At 41.0% G+C, this 16,345-nt stretch overlaps 1 protein-coding gene across 2 annotated transcripts in view; it reads right to left on the bottom strand.

Moving 5' to 3' along the window:
- CUL1 (cullin 1) overlaps nucleotides 1–16,345 on the bottom strand; it is a 136,806-nt gene that overhangs the window by 37,441 nt on the left and 83,020 nt on the right. For both annotated transcript variants that reach the window (XM_089687358.1, XM_089687366.1), the window contains exons 5-6: nucleotides 6,009–6,059; nucleotides 2,316–2,406 (exon numbers count right to left, since the gene is read on the bottom strand). In XM_089687358.1, the coding sequence (XP_089543484.1) occupies nucleotides 2,316–2,406; nucleotides 6,009–6,059 (142 nt within the window). The remainder of the gene's footprint in view (nucleotides 1–2,315; nucleotides 2,407–6,008; nucleotides 6,060–16,345) is intronic.

Raw genomic sequence — 16,345 nt, 5'->3', positions numbered from 1 at the left:
AACTATTTTATGACTGTGAAGACAAAGAATTTAACTGTAAACAGTCATGTGCTTTCCTAAACCAACACATTATTTCTTTATTACTGAAATCTGTAGAAACGTGTCAGCAATCATTCTGTAATAACAGCATTTTTATACATGTGCACAAACTGACCCAGTCAATGCAGCCATTATTACTTTAACAGAACTGTACACTTTATACACACTGTGCAACTGAGACTAATTACATATATAAAAATAGGATTATTACTAGCGGTTAGGGGGAAAAAATGGCACACAAGGTACCCAACTGTCCTTTGGAGAAATGTTTACCTAAAGTAGCCATGTGACTACAGGGTCAACAGAGCAAACAGCAATACCATCAGAATGCCTGTGTGAATGAGACCTTTGGCAGGACAGGTCTTGAAATGCCACCAAAATGCAGCTCTTCAGCCACTGCAAGTGTTTATCCCATCTGGATGTGTGAATTCCCGCTACCTCTTCCCCATGTGGTTGCACCAGCTCATACATCACTAAAGGACATACAAGCCCGTGGAAGAAACCACCATGTGCAGGCACTCGACTTATCAGGATAGTCAAATAACTGTGGAAGCATCATGGCAGAATTTCAAGATAGGTCAAGTAAGGGAGAAAGGTAAATATATTACCTATTCTTTCTGAAGGTATTCCTGTTGTGACAGGGTCACTTTAAAGAAACCCAAAATGCAGATAAAAAGCACAATATAAGTATAACTCTTTTTACAGTTATGTCTCCTACGGGACCAAGTACATGTAGTACTTTGTTCCATGTTGTCAGGTGTTTTCCAACCCTTCGGGGACAGAACTCAAAAAAAAAAAAAAAAAAAAAGTTAGGATGAATTTTCTCTAAATGCCTACTTGCAATATTTTCCCTTTCTTAAATAATTTTTTACTCACTTGCAACATGAACTTGCTAAAAAAATTCACTTTGTGAATAATCTAGCACTGCCCCCTCCCTCCTTACATGTCATAGCCCTATCTCTTTTTAACAGAGTGTATATTTACAGTGTTAACCCAGAATTTTTGTTCCTCCACTTCATACATAACCTATTAGGTAGCTGCCAGATGGGAGGAAAAGCATCATTTGAGTGACAACTCGGAGCCTGTTGGGGCTGCTGACATCACATTTGTGATGGTGGCACCCAGCAGCGGTCTCAGGGATTTTGGATATCTACATTAAGGTGGCTTTTACAGTTAAAAGTGGGAAGAACGTCACCAGCACACCAAAGATTTCCAATTAGGGGTCCAAAACTTTAATCAGCAATCACATATTTACAGCAAGTGCAACGTTTCGGAATATCGCAGGACCACTTTGTCAGGCATGTCACATGCCTGATGAAGGGGTCCTATGAGAGTCTGAAACGTTGCACTTGCTGTAAATATGTGATTTCTGATTAAAGCTTTGGACCCTTAATTGGACATCCTTGGTATGCTGGTGATGATCTTCCCATTTGAGTCTTTTTTTCGATTCTAGCCAATGGTCTCTACAGCACCCATTTATGCATACAGCCAACCTCAGATCCAGGAACATGTGCATTGGGATTATTCTATCTTTTTACAGCTAAAGAACATGCAGAAAATATGTTAAATGCAAAAATATTTTTATTTGTCTATGGAAAGATTTTTGAAGAAAATGAATGGTCTGGCAAGGACGTCTAAGTAGTTCTAAAGGCTGAATGTTTTTTTTTTTTACCTACTGTGTGCAGGTACGAGGTACAGGCAGTGGTGTATTTAGGTTTTGTGCTGCCCTAGGCAACACACAAATTGCCCCTCCCCCACATAGATAGCCTGACATTGACCTACAACACCCCTGATCCCCCCCGAGAGAGCCTTCCACTACCACTGCCCCCCATCCCATATACCAGCCACCATCCGCCATGGTGAAACAGAGAAAGACATTTGCCTTCACAACTCCAGATATCCCTGGGAAGAAGAATGGGGTAATGCATACACCGTCAAGAAACCTACAGCCTCTCTTGGAAGCCACCAGGTCCCCATGCCGGGTGTGTCCCTTCTTCCGAGGGGAAGTGCTGCCCCCCCTGAAAAATGCCGCCCTAGGCAAATTCCTTGTTTGCCTTGTGGTAAATACACCCCTGGGTATGGGCAGTAAACATACTGATTATCTGCAGGGTCCAGGCATTGCACCCCAAATCTGCTGTTTTGCGGGTCCAATGCCTTACAGGCTGCAGTAAAAAAAATAAATGCACTTTTTTTTTACCTTCAAAAAGATATGCATTTATTGTTTTTGTAAAAGGTGAACCTATCCTTTAAGTGTTAACATGTCTATGGGATCTTACCATAAGACTGTACAACTCCACTGATGAGCCTTGTGTTTATGGTTTCTCCATTTCGCTCTTTTTCAATCAGTTTGAGCACTGCATTTGTAACCTAAAAAAAAAAAAAAAAAAATGCACACATGATTTTTCTCTATATATTTCTGGCTAGGGAACAGATTAACAACTTGATATATATTTTCAGAGTTTTTTTTTTAATCTTTTTTGGCCCATGCATGTGCTACCTCATCTAATATCAAATGAACTGTGGTGGATATTTCAGAACATCTTGACTATGATCCTAATGTAGTTTGAGTTATGACCTGTTATTAACCTCCAACTCCTAAGTTTTGGATGGTGCTTGCATATATTTTCTTTAACTCCCTCTTGGCCTTGCTATTATAGTATTTTTTAGGGTTAGTATATGGTTTTCTCTTCTCTCTTTTTTTTCACTCACATTTTGATTATTATTAGTTCCTGGTACTTGTGCCTGCTATCTATCCGCTGTGTGGGACGTTTGTTGGTGCCCGTTTGGCCTTTTTAAAGCATAAGTCCACATTGCTAAGCAGTCAGTTCACCAATTTGAACATACCATCATAAACTGTATGTGAGCATATATTGTTTTTATTTTGACAACTATGGTTTTGTTTCCAGAGTAAATTTTGACCTTTCCTCCTGAAGCGGATCATGTCCACAAAACATGTAAAGGAGTAAACATCACCCCCCCATGGCTCTATCATCTTACGGGTTAAGCTACAGTACTTATGATTTATGTACTTCACTATACCATGTTGTTAAATCATGTGGTTTTAAATATAATTTCATGTGCATGTCAAAGAAATTTTTTCACTTGGTATCATTAAATATATTCTTTTTATGCTATTGTGTTGTCAATCGGTACTGAGATAGTCCATTTAGTCCAATTTGGGGTACCTCCTGTTTAATTTTTATATAGAAAAATAGCATCACAAGACCAGTCTATCACAGTGGCTGCCAGTCAGTGTCACTGTAAACTCCACGTTGTCTAAATTAACCTTCCTATAGCCAGTTGTTAGCACTGAATTAACTGCCTAAGGAACAACTGCAGTATTACACACATCTCATAAGCTTCAAGCCAAAGGACAGATAAATCTCTAGCACTTTATGAGTTCTTTAAAACTTACAAGTGGAATTCCAGCCTAACATTAGCTATGCTTAAAATGTTCCTTCTGCCCCTTTTGCTACCTAGCCGGTGTATACTTACCCATTTTTAGTCTGCTCTAGTCCGGTCATGCGATCTTGTGTTAGTGAGCAGCGGCTGCAGGAGAGACAAGGGAGTGCTCAACAATGGCGGGGAGCTGTGACATCACTCATAAGCTCCCATAGTTCAGCTGTTGTCCCTTCTCTCCCCTGCAGCTGCTGATCCTGGGCACAGGGTAGTTGGATATATGAGATCATGTAACCGAAGTGGACTAAAAATAGGCAAGTATACCCATCTTTATACAGGTTAGGCAGGATAGGTAGCAGGAGGTGGAAGGGATCATTTTTACACATAGTATTAGGCTGTGTTTCCACTTTTCATACAATATTGCCAACAGTCACTTCTTATTTTAAAATGTGGTGCATAAATAGGTTTGGCTTATAGTAGAGCAATGTTGTGCAAAAGCCATACTAAAAAAAGATTTATAAATACATCCAGCTTTGCCAACTCAGCTTCTAAGATCTTTGCTATATACCGACCGAGAGGAAGTGGTAGTAATTAAAGTGACAATTTGCTCTGGTTTTTAAAAGATGTTTTTTATGGAGGTATGTGTTCCTAACTCAGAAAAGTACTTTCTATTGCCATCAGCCTCCTCCAAATTCTGTTTATTTCTGCTGCTGTGGTCTGACCTCCTATGGGGTGGCAAAGTTTGGTCTTCATGGCCCACTTTAGAGACATATCAGAGCGCTTGTGATTAGTCACATGACTGCTCTGACCAATCAAAATCACTATGAGCTGTCCTGAAAGCCCTACAAAAAGAAGAAGAGGAAGAGGAGCAGGAATTTCATCCCAGAACTACACCACCAACTGCATGGGCAGTGACAGCTAATCAAGCATGAAGATAAATGCAAGCGGGGGCAAAGCAGGTGGGGAGAGTGTAGGGCAGGGTTTCTCAACCAGGATTCCATGGTTCCCAAGGGTTCTTCCAGAGGTTGCTAGGGGTTCCTTAATCAATGAGCAATTTATGACTCCCACATAAGTTTCTACTGACACAAATTATCTTTTTATCAGTAAGATAGTGTAAGTGTAAGGAGTATTCTTCCCACTTTCCATCACATTAATGTATTATGAGCTGTAGATATATTTAATTTCAGGCAGGGGTTCCCTGAGACTAGAAAGTTATTTCAAGGGTTCCTTTGTGTTGAAAAGGTTGAGAAAAACTGGTTTAGGGTGTTAGTTCACCTTTTCATTTTCTTGTGAAAAAACTTACATATTTAGCTACCACAGAGAAAAAGAATGTCTCCTGTCCTACCAGGGCTGCGCTATTTGGTGGAGTGCTGTAAATTTCAGATCTGCACAGAAATGCAAATCCTTTCACGGATAAAACAGCACATATATAATATATGCAATTTCATTAGCTGCATTTTGGCAGTTTACCTGGAGTATAGCAAATAAAATCCATAGGGCACCAAGTAGCAATTAGGAGTAATAATAATTAAGATGACTGATGGAAGAGGAATGCAGGTTTCTTAGTACATTAATTCTCTGAGACAACAATAGCTATGAGCTTATGACATAATAAATGAGCTGAGGCTGCCTCTTTAGTGCAATGTGCATGATTTATCGCCAATAAGCAGATGAGATAACATGCAAAATTTGAACTAAGGTTTTTAAATATGAGCTTGGTCATGCCCTCCTTCAACCTTCACAGACTCTTTACTGCTAACACATTTTCAAAGCCATTAAAGGAACCATAAAAGGAGGTGAGACTGTTGGCCCAATCTCGATTTTACATGAATTGACCCACTTTGCCATAACCTGCCAAGTTATACTTTTTTGTTGTTCCCTAAGCCCTATGCCAAATAAGCCATTGTTTCCATGTACTGCACTGATGATGGCCAATAAGCTTGAAACAGCTGTATGAAATTTGGAATGAATGGCTCTATAATATTAGGCCATTTATGCACTATAATCCAGAAGTTCTCGATGTACAGTTGTTAAAGAATGAATAAAGGAGACATTTGCAAGGCTCTACCCATTATCCTGCAATAAGGAATGGTGCTCATATTTTCTGATTTGTGATGGAGACACATGGATACCTTTTATTGTATGAAGGGAATGCTATGCTTTTGCTAGGAAGACTTTATGAAAGGTTTACTTGTAAAATCAAAATTTACAAAGCTGGTCATATCATCTACTGCTGTCTTCCATCAAAAAGTTTGTAATTTACCATCTACTAAAGAAAGTCAAGTCCATGAAGCAATGAAAAATGAGGGAACCAATAGTACCTTACCCTAAGCCCAGTATGAATTTCAGAGGGAGTATTTGAATTTAACCATGCTTCAGAAAGCATACGGAAGTAGATTTTTTTTTTTTTTTTTTTTAAATTTGCAAAACATCAACATTTATTCTCAAAACCCTATTTAAAACCATATACATATGCTTGTTCTTATAAAAGGTAAAACATGTCCTCTGTTCTCACAGAATAACAGCTTCAAAAGGACCAGAAAATAATCAATGATGCTCGCAGCTCTTACCTGTTTGTTCAAAGGCCGAAAAAGGCAATCCCTCCAAGTAACTAAGGCAAGCTGGAAAGAAGAGAAATCAATGATCACTGGGTGTCCATTGCCAAGAAAAAACTGAACAATAAGACTACCGAATAAGAAAAGCTAGACTCAATTTATTAACATGATCAGGAAATCAAAGTTCTCTTACATAGAAAAAAGGTTTAAATGGGAATGCACAAGTGATTTGTATAGATTATATCAATATTATGGTCAACAATTTTTTCCATCAGAGTAATATTACAATTTGAACAAAAACATTATGCTGTTCTATATAGTCAGCCGGTGACAAATTAGTTTCCAATTCAAAAGTATTTTCACATTCTCTACCACCTACCGTAAAAAGCTTGTTAACAAACCGCAATAGCTCAAGTTATAATTTATGCAACTGAATGACAAACTGCAATGGGACCTCCCACTATCTGGTGGTTCACTCAGAGCTTTCAAACTAGTCAAAACAGTGTCTTGAGGTAAGCAGTGATAACTCACAGTGCACTGGAAATCCTTTGTCATGTATTAAATGTTTATTTTGAAGATTGAAGACATACAGGGGTTGATTTTCTAAATCTGGACTGTGCAAAATATGGTGTAGCTGTGCACGGTAGCCAATTGGCTTCTAACTTCACCTTGTTCAATTAAGCTTTAACAAAAAAATTTAAATAAAAATGGAAGCCAATTGATTTCTATGCACCATATTTTGCACTCTCCAGTTTCAGTAAATCTACCCCTATGTATCTATACAAAAGCATTCACCCCTTAAACATTGTTATAATTTTATAGTCATGGAACAGTGCATCACAGTGGATTTAATTTTGCTTCTATTAGCATTGATCTAGAGTGGGGGTCAGCAACCCATCGATCGCAGTCTATCAACTGTGGGCAGGTGACAGGTAGACCGCTAACAGGTCCCTCTCCCTCCCTTTTCCCCAGCCTCCTCCACTGCTGCTGACATTCTCAGTGCACAGAGGAGAGCAGAAGACAGCAAGCTCAGAACGGAGAGCAGGAGGAGCAGCTGGCCAAATTAACTTTTCATATTAAAAGCGGCAGGTGATTGATTGCTAGGTCTGTAAAAATAAAAACTACTGACACCGTCCACTGCCCTGCTGACTGGCACAAACCACTGACCTACTGACACTGTCCATTTTTAAGGTAGGCCAAGTTTGTATTTTTACAGTGACATTTGTTTAATTATATTTTTTGTAAATGGCGCTGAACCCCGGTGATCTTTAATCTCTTTCATGTTGTTCAGGTAGATCTCCACCTCTCAAAGTTTGCCTACCCCTGATCTAGAGAAATGCTCTCTAATGTCAAAAAGACCACAACCCTTTCAAGTCAGCATTTAGTAGATGTGTTTTTTGGCAATTACAAGTTTGAGGGTTGTGTGGATAGGAATCTATCAGCTTTGCAAATCTAGACACTTCCCATTCAATTTTTACCCATTTTTTTGTACTAAGCTGCCACAAATTCGTTATTGGATGGAGATTTGGACTCAGATTAGGCTATTCAAGAACAACACTGTTTATACTGTACCCATTTTCTACCAAGACAAAATTTTTGGATTTTTCGTTAAAATGGTGGCAGCTTGCCATTTTTTTTTTACGCTACATATTTGTACAACCGCTTACCAAATCTATATTTTCTATTAAAAAAAAACAAAAAAAAAACAACACTAACACGAATTTTAGTGCACACAAACACAATAGAATACCTTTTTTTTTTTTTGTAAATATAAAAGATGAGGTTGTGTAATGTAAATGGATGCCAAACTATGGTATCCAAAACATTTCCATAAGTGATGCTTCAAAGCATTTACAGCTCATCAGTTCAGAGTTTACTATGAAAGATGGCCCTAAAATTATTGCTCTCACTCCTGTGTTTTGCGATCACAAAGTGGCAGGCCACGTAAAATTGACAGAGCGGGGTCAGTGCATGCCGAAGCGCACAGTGCGCAGAAGTCGCCAACTGTATGCAGAGTCAATAGCTAAAGACCTCCAAACTGCATGTGGCCTTCAGATTAGCACAACAACAGTGTGTAGAGAGCTTCATGGAATGTGTTTCCATGGCTGAGCAGCTGCATCCAAGCCTTACAACACCAAGTGCAATGCAAAGCGTCGGATGCAGTAGTGTAAAGCACACTGGCACTGGACTCTAGAGTCACTCTGAAGTGACAAATTACACTTCTCTGTCTGGCAATCTGATGGACGTGTCTGGGTTTGCCAGGAGAACAGTACTTGCCTGAGACTGCATTGTGTCAAGTGTAACGTTTGGCGGAGAGAGGAATTATAGTGTGGGGTTGTTTTTTTAGGGGTTGGGCTTGGACCCTTTGTTCCAGTGAAGGGAACTCTTAAGGTGTCAGCATACCAAGACAATTTTATGCTCCCAACTTTGTGGGAACAGTTTGGGGATGGCCCCTTCCTGCTCAAACATCACTGCGCACCTGTGCACATAGCAAGGTCCATAAAGACATGGATGAGTTAGTTTGGGGTGGAGGAACTTGACTGGCCTGCATAGAGTCCTGATCTCAACTCAATAGAACACCTTTGGGATGAATTACAGCAGAGACTGCGATCCAGGCCTTCTCGTCCGACACCAGTGCCTGACCGCACAAATGCATTTGTGGAAGAATGGTCAAACATTCCCATAGACACACGCCTAAACCTTGTGGACAGCCTTCCCAGAAGGGTTGAAGCAGTTAGAACTGCATAGGGTGGGCCAACTCAATATTGAACCCTACAGACTAAGAATGAGATGTCATTAAAGTTCATGTGTGTTTTATTGAGGTGTGTGCGTATGTATGTATGTATGTATGTATGTATGTATGTATACACACACACATACATACATACACAAAAAAAAAAAAAACAGAGGGAACACTTTTAAATAACAGTATAGCATCAAATCAAGTAAACTCCTGGGATATTGATCTGGTCAGTTAAGTAGCAGAGGGGGTTGTTAATCAGTTTCAGCTGCTTTGGTGTTTATGAAATTAACAACAGCTGCACTAAATGGGCAAGAATGATACAAACCCCAAAACAGGAATGGTTTTACAGGTGGAGGACACTGACATTTTTTCCCTACTCATCTTTTCTGACGGTTTTTCACTAGTTTTACATTTGGCTAAAGTCAGTGTCACTACTGGTAGTATGAGGCGATACCTGGACCCTACAGAGGTTGCACAGGCAGTCAAACTCCTCCAGGATGGCATATCAATACGTTCCATTGCCAGAAGGTTTGCAGTGTCTCCCAGCACAGTCTCAAGAGAATGGAGGAGTTTGCAGGAGACAGGCAGTTACTCTAGGAGAGGGTAAAAGGTTCGTAACCCATCAGCAGGACTGGTATCTGCTCCTTTGTGCAAGGAGGAACAGGATGAGCACTGCCAGAGCCCTACAAAAAGACCTCCAGCAGGCCACTGGTGTGAATATCTCTGACCAAACAATCAGAAACAGACTTCATGAGGGTGGCTTGAGGGCCCGACGTCCTCTAGTGGGCCCTGTGCTCACAGCCCGGCACCATAGAGCTCGATTGGCATTTGACATTGAACACCAGAATTGGCAGGTCCGCCACTGGCGCCCTGTGCTTTTCACAGATGAGAGCAGGTTCACCCTGAGCACATGTGACAGACTTGAAAGGGTCTGGAGAAGCCGTGGAGAACGTTATGCTGCCTGTAACATGGTTCAGCATGAGTGTTTTGGTGGTGGATCAGTGATGGTCTGGGGAGGCATATCCATGGAGGGACACACAGACCTCTACAGGGAAGACAATGGCACCCGGACTGCCATTAGATATCGGATGAAATCCTTAGACCCATTTGTCAGACCCTACACTGGTGCAGTGAGTCCTGGGTTCCTCCGGCTGCACAACAATGCCCAGCCTCATGTGGCGAGCGTATGCAGGCAGTGCCTGGAGGATGAAGGAATTGATATAATTGAATGGCCCCCATGCTCATCTGACCTAAATCCAATAGAACACCTCTGAGATATTATGATTCGGTCCATCTGACGCTGCCAGGTTGCACCTCAGACTGTCCAGGAGCTCAGTGATGTCCTGGTCCAGATCTGGGAGGAAATACCCCAGGACATCATTCATCATCTCATTAGGAGCATGCCCCGATGTTGTCAGGCATGCATACAAGCAAATGGGGGCCATGCAAACTACGGAGTACAATTTTGAGTTGCTGCAATAAAATTTCAACAAAATGGACTAGCCTGTTTCATCATTATTTCACTTTGATTTTCAGTCCTCTGTAGGTTGATCATTTTCATTTCCATCAAATGGGCCATATCAATATAGATATCCAGCATGATATTTTTCCCCATTGAGGTCTGATGTGTTTTAAAAATGTTCCTTTAATTTTTTTTTTATATATATACAGTTAGGTCCAGATATATTTGGACACAGGCACAATTTAATTTATTTCAGGTATTTACCAAAACATACTCAAGCTATAGTTTTATAATGGATATGAGCTGAAAGTGCACACTCTCAGGTTTAATTTGAGGGTATGTAGATTGTAAGCTCCAAGGAGCAGGGCCCTCAAACCCCTCATGTATCGCACTGTATTGTTATTGTATTGTCTCATGTATTGTCCCCCATTGTAATGTACAGCGCTGAGCGAACTGTTGGCGCTATATAAATACTGTATAATAATAAAAATAATAATGTACACCCAAATTGGAGGAAGGGTTTAGGAATTACAGCTCTTAAGAGTAGCCATCATCCCCCTTTTTCAAGGGACCAAAAGTAATTGGACAATTGAATCAAAAGCTGTTTCATAGCCAGGTATGGGCTACTCCATTATTTCTTCATCAGTTAATCAGGTAAAAGGTCTTGAGTTGATTCTAAATGTAGTATTTGCATTTGGAATCTATCGCTGTGAATCTACATCATGCGGTCAAAGGCCCGAGGAAGTCATGTAACCTGTGACATAACACGTGGGACGGAGGCGTGGTGACGTCATTTCAAGCGTGGAATGGCAGCTGTCATCTTGCTACACCCATGCAAGTACACCCTGTATGTCCTATGCAGTTTTAAGCTTGTGGGTCTGCAGGCCCTGTGAATTTTTTGTAAGTAGTTATTTGGCACGTGTTGCCTTATTAAATAGCTTTACATACTGCACTATGGGAGTCTTTTTTTCACCTCTTTATGGGGATCGCTTGAGAGGCTATCCGGTCCAACATCAGTAGGAGGGGAGATACCTCCACTGTTACTACTCCTGGATTATTGCCTTAGGTCTAGAAGGGATCAAGACCTCTCCTCGGAGTGCTATTTTGATGCGAATTGGTCCCTAGGGGCCGCAGTGTGGAGGTGAGCGGGCATGCTAGCCAGTGGTGGATACGTTTGTTAAGAGGATCACCGTACCTGTCACCAACCATTGATTGCACCAAGTTGTATTGCTGGACGATACATGGAGTTTCATTGGACTATTTTTCGTTTGGTTCACATTTTTTATGACACCTTTATCCTTTGTCTATATATTTTTTTGATAGTGTCATTTTTTTCACTTATGCATTTGATACACTCACCTGTTTCTCATATTGTGGATTATGTTCTTTATGTGGTACTATACATTTTGATCACGCGTTTGGTGGCAATTTTCACGTTTATGCTTATTTATTATTTGTGTGCTCAATTTGGAGTATTTATTCCCAATTTTTGGCCTGATTCACTTGTATATATTTTATATACAGAAGGTACTTAGCCCCACTGTTCACTTCCTTGCTCCCCATCCTCAAATAGGGGAGTTCTCATTTTTTTGCACATCATTGTTTATATATTCTTTGATCACGTAGTTGTTGTCCCTACCACCTGACGGTATTTTCTTTTGCTGTAATGTTTTTTATTTCTGATATTTATCAGTTTATATTCACAGAGGACTAGCACAGCACCACCCTTGTTAGTTTGTTTCCACTATTTGGTATTATAGTTAGGTGTTAGCAGCCATTCCTAGTTATTGTCATGTGGGGCTTAGATTCACTTTTTTTTTTTTTCCATTTCAGCTTGAGGTAGACAGTGCAGGAAGATTAGCTCTGTTTCAATGCATTCAAATGAGCTGTCCATGCAAGTGAAAGAGGCCATTATAAAGCTTCGAAAACTTAAGAAATCCATCAGAAAGATAGCCGCAACATTAGGAGTGGCCAATTCAACAGTTTGGTACGTTATGAGGAAAGAAGAAAGCACTGTTGAGCTCAGCAACATAAAAAAGGCATGGACGTCCACGGAAGACAACAGTGGTGGATGATCACAGGATCCTCTCTATGGTAAAGAAAAAAACATTCACAACATCCAGACAAGCAAAGGACACTGTCCAGGAGGTGGGCGTATCATTGTCAGTCTATAAACAAAGAGAAGACTTCACAAGAGCAAATACTGCCTAGTGTGGTCAGTTCCTGGCAGGAAGACAGGGATTTCAAGCAAAGGAAGCAATACAAAGAGAAAAAAAGATACTTTTTCATACAAGCACTAAGTGGTACAGCAGGAATATATTAGGAATATGAAATGTTTGGTTTACATATCCTTTAATGTCTTTCTTGCAGCCGATGAAGCATTAGACTGATTGATTGGCTGTTAACCTGGCATTTCAACCAGAGTTTAAAAGGATTGAGCACCTCTGGGATCATTAAATTCCATAGAACAAGGAACACTTTCCTCCTGCTCGCCATCCGGACAGTTTATTTTGCTCCCGGGCTCCCTGGAGGAGTGGGAGAGCTCAAGAACCATGGCAGGGAGGGGAAAATGTGGCGGGGGGACAGCACTACACAGGACAATAAAAAGTTATTGGACAGCTCTAAAACTGCCCAAATCTCTTTTACATAAGAGCTGGGAGGTGACTAACAGATCTAGCCAGTCCCAAGCAGCAGAGTAATCTCTTTAGATGTTTTGGAGCCAAACATAAGAAAGGCAACATGATGTTCTAGTTCAAATAAGCAGAGACCACCTTAGACCAGAAGGAATTACGTGATCTCCACACAACGCTGTCCTTGTGAAACATAAGAAAAGGCTCCTTACAGGACAAAGCCTCAAACTCAGACACCCTCCCAACCGAGGTGACAGCCATGAGAAAGGTAATTTTCCATGATAGATCAGTGAGAAATATATCCTGAATGGGTTCAAACGATGGCCTCTGAAGTACCAACACTACCAGATTTGAGATTCCATGGAGTTAGCGGGGAGCGTACTGGGGATCTGATGGAGAAGTGTGAAACAAGTAGTCTCTCAATGAGCATTGCCAAGGCAGAAACCTGACCGCTTTTAGACTTCAGGGCTCAGGACTTTTGCAGTCCTAACTAAAGGTAGTGTAACAACCACATCATGGAGTATTTCTTAGGATAAAGCTTTCCCTTTTCACAAGAAGAGGGCTTTTTGGTCTCCGCCCAAGTGGGAATCACAGAAGATCACATGCCTGAAGAAGGGGTCCTGCCCGGCTTCGAAACATTGCACTTTCTTCTGTGATGCGATCTTATTGCAATAAAAACCCCTTTGGACCATATTTGGAGATCCAGGGTGAATATGTACGTTAGAAAGGGGAGGAACACATATCAGGTTGAACAGATTACACAGATTGACTAACGAATCTAATCCAAAGACCTTGGACTTAAATGCAAAAGTGAATAGAAGGGAACTCCGAGGAACTAAACTCCTACACCTTAGACTAAAGGGTCTAAAGCTTTTTAAGGGGAAGGAAAACACATGCCAGTAATGTGTTAATGACAAGGCTCAGATACTCCAGCCAGGGTGATTTCAAGGTCGACTTTTTGATATTGAGGACCCACTCGAAGTCCTGCAGGACTTGCACCATCTGCGGTACATTGGCCCTGAAGTCTTCTCTTAAATGTTCCCGTAACAGTAGAATATGCAGATATCCCAGAATGGGGATACCTTGGCTTGCAGAAAAGCCAAAATCAGAGCCAGCACCTTCACAAACATTTGCTGTGAGGAGGCCAAGTCAAAGGTCTGAACAACCAATTAAAAATAGCGTTCCCCCACTGCAAAGTGCAGGTAGCACTAATCAAGTGAAAATATAAGAAAGTGGAAATGGGCAGAGACCAGAAAATGCCGCAAGATGGGGTTACTACTAATTCTATGCAGGATTTTTAAACAGGTAAGAACTTGTTTAAGTTCTTCAGGTCCAGAATGGAGTGCACATTGTGATTTGGTTAGGGAACTCTGAACAGGTTGTAGTAGTAATTGTGAAACCTTTCAAGTTCTGCAGCAAGGGTAATGACCGCCTGAGAGAACAGCTGGTCCAGTGCAGCAAACAAGGCTCCTTTTTGGGTGCAGTATGCGTGTTTGACAGCATGAAGCCTAGAACAAGCAATATGCGAAACACCAGATTAGCTTGTTGTCTCTGGACGCAATTTTTTGGACCCAGACATGAGAGAGATTTTTGGAAAACTTCTGCAGGCTTCAGAGCCACTCTTACCAGAGAGAACAATCTTAAACAGGGCCTCAAATGTCTTATCTGTTTATGTTTAAAGACTGGAACCACCAGGGACTTATTCAAGTAGGAAATGGCTGGGTCAACAACAGCCAGAGAACCCCATGGGTATTGCCAAGTGAAATGTTCCAGTACTGAAAACATATTTTCCAAGTGAGTCCAATCAGCCTATACAGTGGGGAAAAGTATTATTTGATCCCCAGCAGATTTTGCAGATTTACCCACTTGCAAAGAAATGAAGGGTCTAATTTATCATAGGTGTATTTTAAATGATAGAGACAAAATATCAACTAAAAGTCTAGGAAAAAAAAAAAAACAATGCAAATGGTATAAATTGAGTTGGAGTTCAGTGAGTAAAATAGGTATTTGATCCCCTACCAACCAACAATAATTCTGGCTCCCACAGGCTGACTATGTGCTCATGTGGTACACAGATTAGTCGTGTCAATTTAAGAAGCTGCTCCTAACGACAACTCGTTATGTGTATAAAAGACACCTGTCCACAGAATCCAATTTTTCCTCACCATCATGGGTAAGACCAAAGAGCTGTCAAACGACGTCAGAGGACAAGATTGTGAGGCTGGAATGGGCTACAAGACCATCAGCAAAAAGCCTGGTGAGAAGGAAACAACTGTTGGAGCGATTATTTGCAAATAGAAGAAATACAAAATAACCATCAATCGCCCTCGGTCTGGAGCTCCATGCAAGATTTCACCTCATGGGGTAAGGATGATCTTGAGAAAAGTGAAGGATCAGCCAAGAACTACTTGGGAGGAGCTTGTGAATTATCTCAAGGCATCTGGGACCACAGTCACCAAACAAACCACTGGTAAAACAATATGCTGCCATGGACTGAAATCCTGCTGCGCCAGCAAGGTCTCCCTCTTCAAGAAGGCACATGTACAGGCCTGTCTGAAGTTTGCCGATGAACATCTAAATGATTCAGAGAAGTATTGGGAGTGCTGATGAGACCAAAATTGAGCTCTTTGGCATCAACTCGACTCGCCATGTTTGTAGGAAGAAAAATACTGACTATGACCCTAAGAACATCATCCCTACAGTCAAGCACAGAGGTGGAAACATTATGCTTTGGGGCGGTTTCTCTGCTAAAAGGTATAGGCCGACTTTGCCACATTAAGGGGCCAATGGACAGGGCCATGTATTGTAAAATCTTGAATGAGAACCTTCTTCCCTCAGCCAGAACACTGAAGATGGGTCGTGGATGGGTCTTCCAGCATGGCAATGACCCAAAACATACCACCAAGGCAACAAAGGAGTGGCTCAAGAAGAAGCACATTAAGGTCATGGAGTGGCCTAGTCAGTCCCCAGACCTTAATCCTATAGAAAATTTATGGAGAGAGCTGAAACTTCGAGCTGCCAAGCAACAGTCAAGAAACCTCAAAGATTTAGAGGAGATCTGTAAAGAAGAGTAGACCAAAATCCCACCTGAGATGTGTGCAAACCTGGTAACCAACAACAAGAAATATAGTACCTCTGTGCTTGCCAACAAGGGTTTCTCCACCAAGTACTAAGTCATGTTTTGCTTGGGGATCAAATACTTATTTTACTCACTGAACTGCAACTCAATCTATAACACCTGTATCATGTATTTTTTCTGGATTTTTGGTTGATATTCTGTCTCTATCATTTAAAATACACCTAAAATTAAAATTATAGACCCTTCATTTTTTTTTGCAAGTGGGCAAACGTAAAAAATCTGCAAGGGATCAAATATTATTTTCCCCACTATATACCGGTCAGTGAGGAAGCACAGGAAAAGATATGGGATATTAAGGCAGCTGCCAGAACTCCAGATCCAGAGATTAGCGGAGAGGACTCCAGAAGGGGCAACTTTAAGCTAGATGTCTGCCAGGAA

Source organism: Staurois parvus, unplaced genomic scaffold, assembly GCF_062004578.1.
Source record: "Staurois parvus isolate SC_StPar_1 unplaced genomic scaffold, SC_StPar_1.0 ptg000020l, whole genome shotgun sequence".
In the NCBI taxonomy this organism is placed as follows: domain Eukaryota; kingdom Metazoa; phylum Chordata; class Amphibia; order Anura; family Ranidae; genus Staurois; species Staurois parvus.
The sequence above is the reverse complement of the archived record's forward strand: the minus strand, read 5'-3'. Positions and strand labels throughout refer to the sequence as shown.